At 36.4% G+C, this 5725-nt stretch overlaps 2 protein-coding genes across 2 annotated transcripts; both read right to left on the bottom strand.

Moving 5' to 3' along the window:
- Positions 1–212: 212 nt before the first annotated feature.
- Positions 213–1880, bottom strand: LOC113362164. The gene is made up of 3 exons (XM_026605130.1): positions 1612–1880; positions 916–1016; positions 213–824 (listed from the first exon to the last, which is right to left on the bottom strand). The coding sequence occupies exons 1-3, from the start codon at positions 1707–1709 to the stop codon at positions 328–330; spliced, it is 696 nt and encodes a 231-aa protein (XP_026460915.1). The 5' UTR covers positions 1710–1880; the 3' UTR covers positions 213–327.
- Positions 1881–3740: 1860 nt separating this feature from the next.
- LOC113358785 lies at positions 3741–5408 on the bottom strand. The gene is made up of 2 exons (XM_026602464.1): positions 5136–5408; positions 3741–4025 (listed from the first exon to the last, which is right to left on the bottom strand). Exons 1-2 carry the CDS (start codon positions 5301–5303, stop codon positions 3975–3977), a joined length of 219 nt encoding a protein of 72 aa, XP_026458249.1. The 5' UTR covers positions 5304–5408; the 3' UTR covers positions 3741–3974.
- Between the last annotated feature and the right edge of the window lie 317 nt (positions 5409–5725).

Genomic DNA, 5725 nt, shown 5'->3' with positions numbered 1-5725 from the left:
ATCGAAACCCCAACACAAGTTGTTCAAACATGGTTTGAAGTTTTAAATTTGTCCACGGTTATAGGGTAGATGGGATCTATTGAGGGTTGGTACATCTATTGCTGCAGGCATGCTCGTTTCCCTTTCCGTGATTAACTCAATTCTTGCTCCATTTTGAATGCTTGCATTTTATGCAAAATAAAAACAATGAAAAAATTATGGAAGTGCCTACGTTGAATCTGACATTTGCATTTTATTGATTAGTTTTGATTAATCGGTTAAGGTACATGCTGGAAACTTAATGAAGATTGTAGGGTGAAAACTAGTAGTACTCTTACAGTGTGAGTCTCACCTGATCATCTTTCTCCTTTTAAACACCTTCACCTGTTTTCCAAAATTTCCAGGTCTTCTGATTTGAAGTTGCTTTGAATTCCTTAGTCGTCTCGACCCACCATTAAGGTGCACAGAAACTTCACTTGTCTTCCAACGTAAATCATGGTGGTGACGACTTCCATTTCTACTTTGATACCTTACTAACGACTTAAGCTTCACAGGGTAATGAGGCCTTCTATCCTTTTTTTCTCTATTCCATTTTCTTTTCCTGCTTACATTCAAACTCCGATATCTCTGCATTGAGTCTTCGCTCGAACTATAACCTTGTTCAATGTCTCTATAACGTCGGCGGTTAACCCGCTTTGTGTTCTTTAGTTTGTACCATAAACAACAAGTGAAGTCTTGTATTGCGTGACAATAACTCCGACAAGCAAACCAACACATTTTACATAGGCTTCTACATATGCATTGTACGATCCCCAGTTGAAACATAAGATAGATGAACATCAAAACTGATTCAAGAAAAGAAACCATTGTCGAGGCATTAGTACCCAACTAAACCAGATTGAAAAAAAATTCAAGCAGAAGGTTGAAGGAACATACTGATATAACATAGCCCCAAGACCATCAACAATCTGACAATGTTGGAGACGCATAGATGTTCGATAAAACATGTAAAGTCCCATGTTCCTGAACAAATATCTCTAACCAGCAGTAGAACAAGTATCATAAGTTGGAATGAAAAAACTTTGCAACTTCAAGAGACAAGTACTACAAAACACATTAAAATGGTATGGTTTGCAAGTGGAATCTACTTCTTAGGCCATACAAAAAAAATATGGACCCTTTCAATTATATTAACCCTAAGCAATTTCAACCATACCATATTCTTACAGTCCTACCCCTTCCCCGGCCCTGCGAGATAAATAGCAATTTCTTTTCTTTTTTTCCTGATTGCCCAACTTCAGGTATCTTCGACAAACTAGGCCAAAATCGGTTCTTACTGTATGTCCCTGACAAACTAAGACCTATGTAACCATGCAAAGCGAAAATAAAAAGACCATCAAAAGACTGTCCACTGTTTGTTCTTAAATATTCTAACCAATTATCTTACTGTTTTTTTTTTACAAGATCCTAATTACTGAACCTTAGGTTTATCCTTACCGAAAGAAATTACTTTTGATTGTACCCTGCACTAAAACTGTGTAACCCGGACAACCATGATTCCAATATTCGAAAAAGCAAATCTGAAAATCGTTAGTATGAAAATAAAAATAAAAAATAAAGGCCATTTCTTACTCGCAGGAAGCACCAAAAATGGTTTTGAACGGAGCAGTAAAAGCATTTCCTATAGCCGCACCGATGCCATTTGCAGCTTTACCAATAACAGCTCCCATTTTGATTTCTTTTCTTCAAACTTCAATCCTAGAAAACATTTCCCACACGATGCTTTCTATCTTTGTCAAGGCAAGAGTATTTGGATAAATCTTATCGAGATTGGTAAAAACTAACAGAACCAAAGTGAAATTGAACAAAAGAAGGAAATGGACGAAGTAGAAAAAATTCAGAAATTTGTTAATAAGAAGAAGAAGAGAAGAAAGGAACGTTCCCTTCTTTTGATTTTTCTTTTTCAATAACCGTTTTTCCCCCGAGACGGTTTAAAAGTTCAAAAGTGGATGTGATGATTAAGCCCAACTTCTAATCACCCCCAAGGTCAGCTACCCAAAACCGACAATACAAAATCTCACGAATCGGCTGTTCGCAATTTTCTTTTTTTCTTTCTCATTCGTTTGGGTTTTTCGAGTTATTGACTTGCTAGGTACGCAACCATGCAGGTGAAGTTTCGCAGCAGATAAATTTCCACTTCTGCAACATTTTGTGTCGGTGAAATTCTGCAGGCATGGTAATTATTTTGCTGTACGTTCTATGATTCTATCGTTCTTTCTGTTGATAGAGAGGCGGCTAAGCACAACAACAATACACTGGTTAAGGGTGTTATTGTACAGTCCATGATAAGGAAAACAGTTGATTCACACAATCAGTTAATGGAAATAAGATCTGGCAAATCTGAGTACCACATAAACCACAAAAACATCCAAAACACACAGACATTCCCACCAACATACTCAAATCTCAAACATTGGTACTACTAAACTCAGACACCCTGCAAGGAGCATCACAAAGTTAAATTGATTCCTTGCACTGCCGTATTCTGTGCCTGATCTGCTGTAACTATAAAAAAAATGGCAGCATCACAGTCTTAACAAGCTCAAGAAACGGCAGCTTGTCCATTCTTTCTATGATGAAACTTCCATTTTTCTTCAACAATGTTTCAGCTTCTTCCTGGAGTAATCTTTAGTTTCATTAACTTTGCCCTGAAAATAATTATTTGCTAAAATATATTTACTCATGTGCAATTAAAGGCTGGCTTGCAGCAGCTATTCTCTGATGTAGACGTACCTAGCTAGCATGCACCAGGACCACCACCACCTACTGTGGATAAATTTCTAAGAAACTAATACACATGAATGATGCAGAACAGGTAAGGTTTGAGAACCCTGACACACATAATTAGGCTTATACAACATCCACACATCGTGTTATCAGTTTCCAAGTTTACCAAATTCCCGACTCCATATCATGATGCTTCTTGATGAGACTGAGGGGTGATGGACCTGTATGCCTAATTACGCCAGACTGAAATAACTACCCCATCAAAATCTAGTTTAAGAAGATCTGAATGACAAATCTAAGAAAAATTGTGAAAGTGCTGCCTATGCTGCAGAGATCAACCAACTAAACTTACGAAAGCTAAGCTGTACATCCATAAGATAACATAAATGCTACAACCTACAGCAATCTAAGAAGTCTGTGAAATCTAAAGCAGCATAGCAGATTAAAGATATTTAACTGCATCACAGGAAAACTACATCACAATATAGAAAACAAGAAACAAGAAATCATAACAAGAGAATTGATAAGGTTTGAGAACTGTGACATACATAATCAGGCTTATGCAATCCCACCTACAACATCCACACTTATCGTGTTATCCATTTCCAAGCCAAATTCCCGACTCCGTATCGTGATGCTTCTTGATGAGACTGAGGGATGATGGACCCGTATGCCTAATTACACTAAACAAGACTGAAGACAACTGTCCAATCAAAAGCTAGTTTAAGAAGATCTTAATGACAAATCTAAGAAGAGTTATGGAGATGCTGCCTATGCAACGGAGATCAACCAATTAAACTTTGTAAAGCTAAGCTATAAATCCATAAGATAAGATACAAATGCTAAGCCTACAGAAGTCTAAGGAGTCGGTGAAATTTATAACAGCCCAACAGATTAAAGAGATTTGACTACATTACAGAATTTAATCAAAAAGCTAAAAGAACCTACATCACAGAATAGAACATAAAGGAACGAGAAATGGTAACATGAGTATACCAGAGAAACAAAACAAGGTATCAAATAAGGCAAACGGAACGATCAATAGGACATAAAACATCAGAATCTTTAACAGGTGTTTGTGTTATCAATATGTAGCACAAATCTGGGTGTGAAGCGACAGTCTCAAAATGGGAATAACAGAGTTGTGAGTTCAGCAGTTTTAGGTTTTACTACAAAACCAACATTATTACGAAGCATTTCCACGACTCTCAAAGTCCATATTTCTTGTATGGCCTTCCATAGTCTTCATCTTGCATATGCTGTCACAACAAAAACAATTGAAAATAAATTCCAGAATATTTCCACTCCAAAAGAAAAACTAAATGTGGGAATAGCAAAGAAAACCATAATAATCCCAAAAGTAAGTTTGAACTTATGCCTTAATCCTATTGGTGTCAACAGCTGAGTCTCAGTTCAAGAAAATCTATAAAAACAACCGGTGTTTCTATCCAGGTACTTACTCTAAGTTCTACTTGCTTATTGGAAATTCCTTAAAAACATAAATACACGAGAGTGAGCCATTAGTTGATTGATATTTAAATGAAGATATCTGTATCTAGAAACCTACCTCAAGAACTAGCATTCCGTGTTGATTCCATCTGGGAATTTATTTCAGCTAGCAGAAAATTACTCAGCTAGCAATAAGTTTCTTACTAAGCAAACAACTACAGAACAAATGTGTCAAATATGTCGCTCGCAGCATTTCATGGTATCACATTGTTCCGCTGACACATTCTACAGCAGCCAGCAACTCAAAAATTGATATAACCATCACATCATTTGGTTACTAGCTACTGCCACTTCAATTTTGTTAAAGGCATAAACCACTAACCCGTGTCTATAGAAAGTAAGTATACATTCAGCGGCTTTAGTATCGCACTGGTCGATACTGAAAAGTTACACTTAACACATTAATCTCAGGTAACATATAACCATCTAAAACAGTGACCTTCTCGATTGAAATTGCATACATTTATCTTAAAATAATTCTATTTCATTGTAATAATCTCATAAAATCTCAGCATTAATCTATAAAACTTATGTTTATAAACCCAACCAGTCATTGTGGAACCAAAACTCGCAAATTGATTCCAATCTCCACCGAAATTACATACGAAACCATAATTAGGGATTCAAAAAAACATTGAAGAAACTGAAAGTCGTTTTCAAGTCAATACTAGTTATACAGCCTCATTTGTGAAATTATCAACCTAAAATTGACCTAACCTAAAAACGGGTTTCACACAATTAGGTCACAAACAGAAAGATCCAAAACAAAGAAACAGATCAAAATGAGTATAAAATCACAACATTAGAAAGGGAAATCAACAGTTAGAGATGAATTTAGGGGAAAAAAAAGAAAAACTTACAAAGTCCTTGACGATTCCTTTGTAAACAAGGACAGGAATAGCGATACCAAATAGACCGACGATTGCGAAACTACGACGATTCCAGCGAAATTTATGTTCCAGATTTTCTCTAAATGCGTTCCAGTCTTCGATGTGTGTGTTCTTGTTCACTTCCATTCCTCCTCCCATGGCTGCCAAAATGAATCTCTTCTCTGTGTTTCTCTCTCTTCCGATCTCAACTCCACTACTGTATATAGTGAAATCGGTTGCCAATGTAGAACCGGAACTAACAGAAGTAGTAGCTAGTATTGGACAGGAATAGGAATTGTGTGTGTGAACAAGGCCGTACCAAACTATTTAGGGGCCTAGGCAAAAACCAAAAAATCAAGGCCCTAAATTTATCTTTTTCGGCGATTGTGTAAAATAAAATGAGTATAATGCCATAAAGTTTGCTAATGGCGACTGCATAAAAGTAGCTAATCTGCTAAAAATTAATCTTCCTCGCCTTGATCCAAACTCATCAATTATAACATCGTAATCATATCGATTTCGATAAATAACATTGTTAAGTCGTTCAATCTTTTTTGTAACATTGTCAACCGAAGATAAGA

This window comes from Papaver somniferum, chromosome 3, assembly GCF_003573695.1.
Source record: "Papaver somniferum cultivar HN1 chromosome 3, ASM357369v1, whole genome shotgun sequence".
Taxonomy (NCBI): Eukaryota; Viridiplantae; Streptophyta; class Magnoliopsida; order Ranunculales; family Papaveraceae; genus Papaver; species Papaver somniferum.
This window is presented reverse-complemented; position numbering and strand designations above follow the sequence as displayed.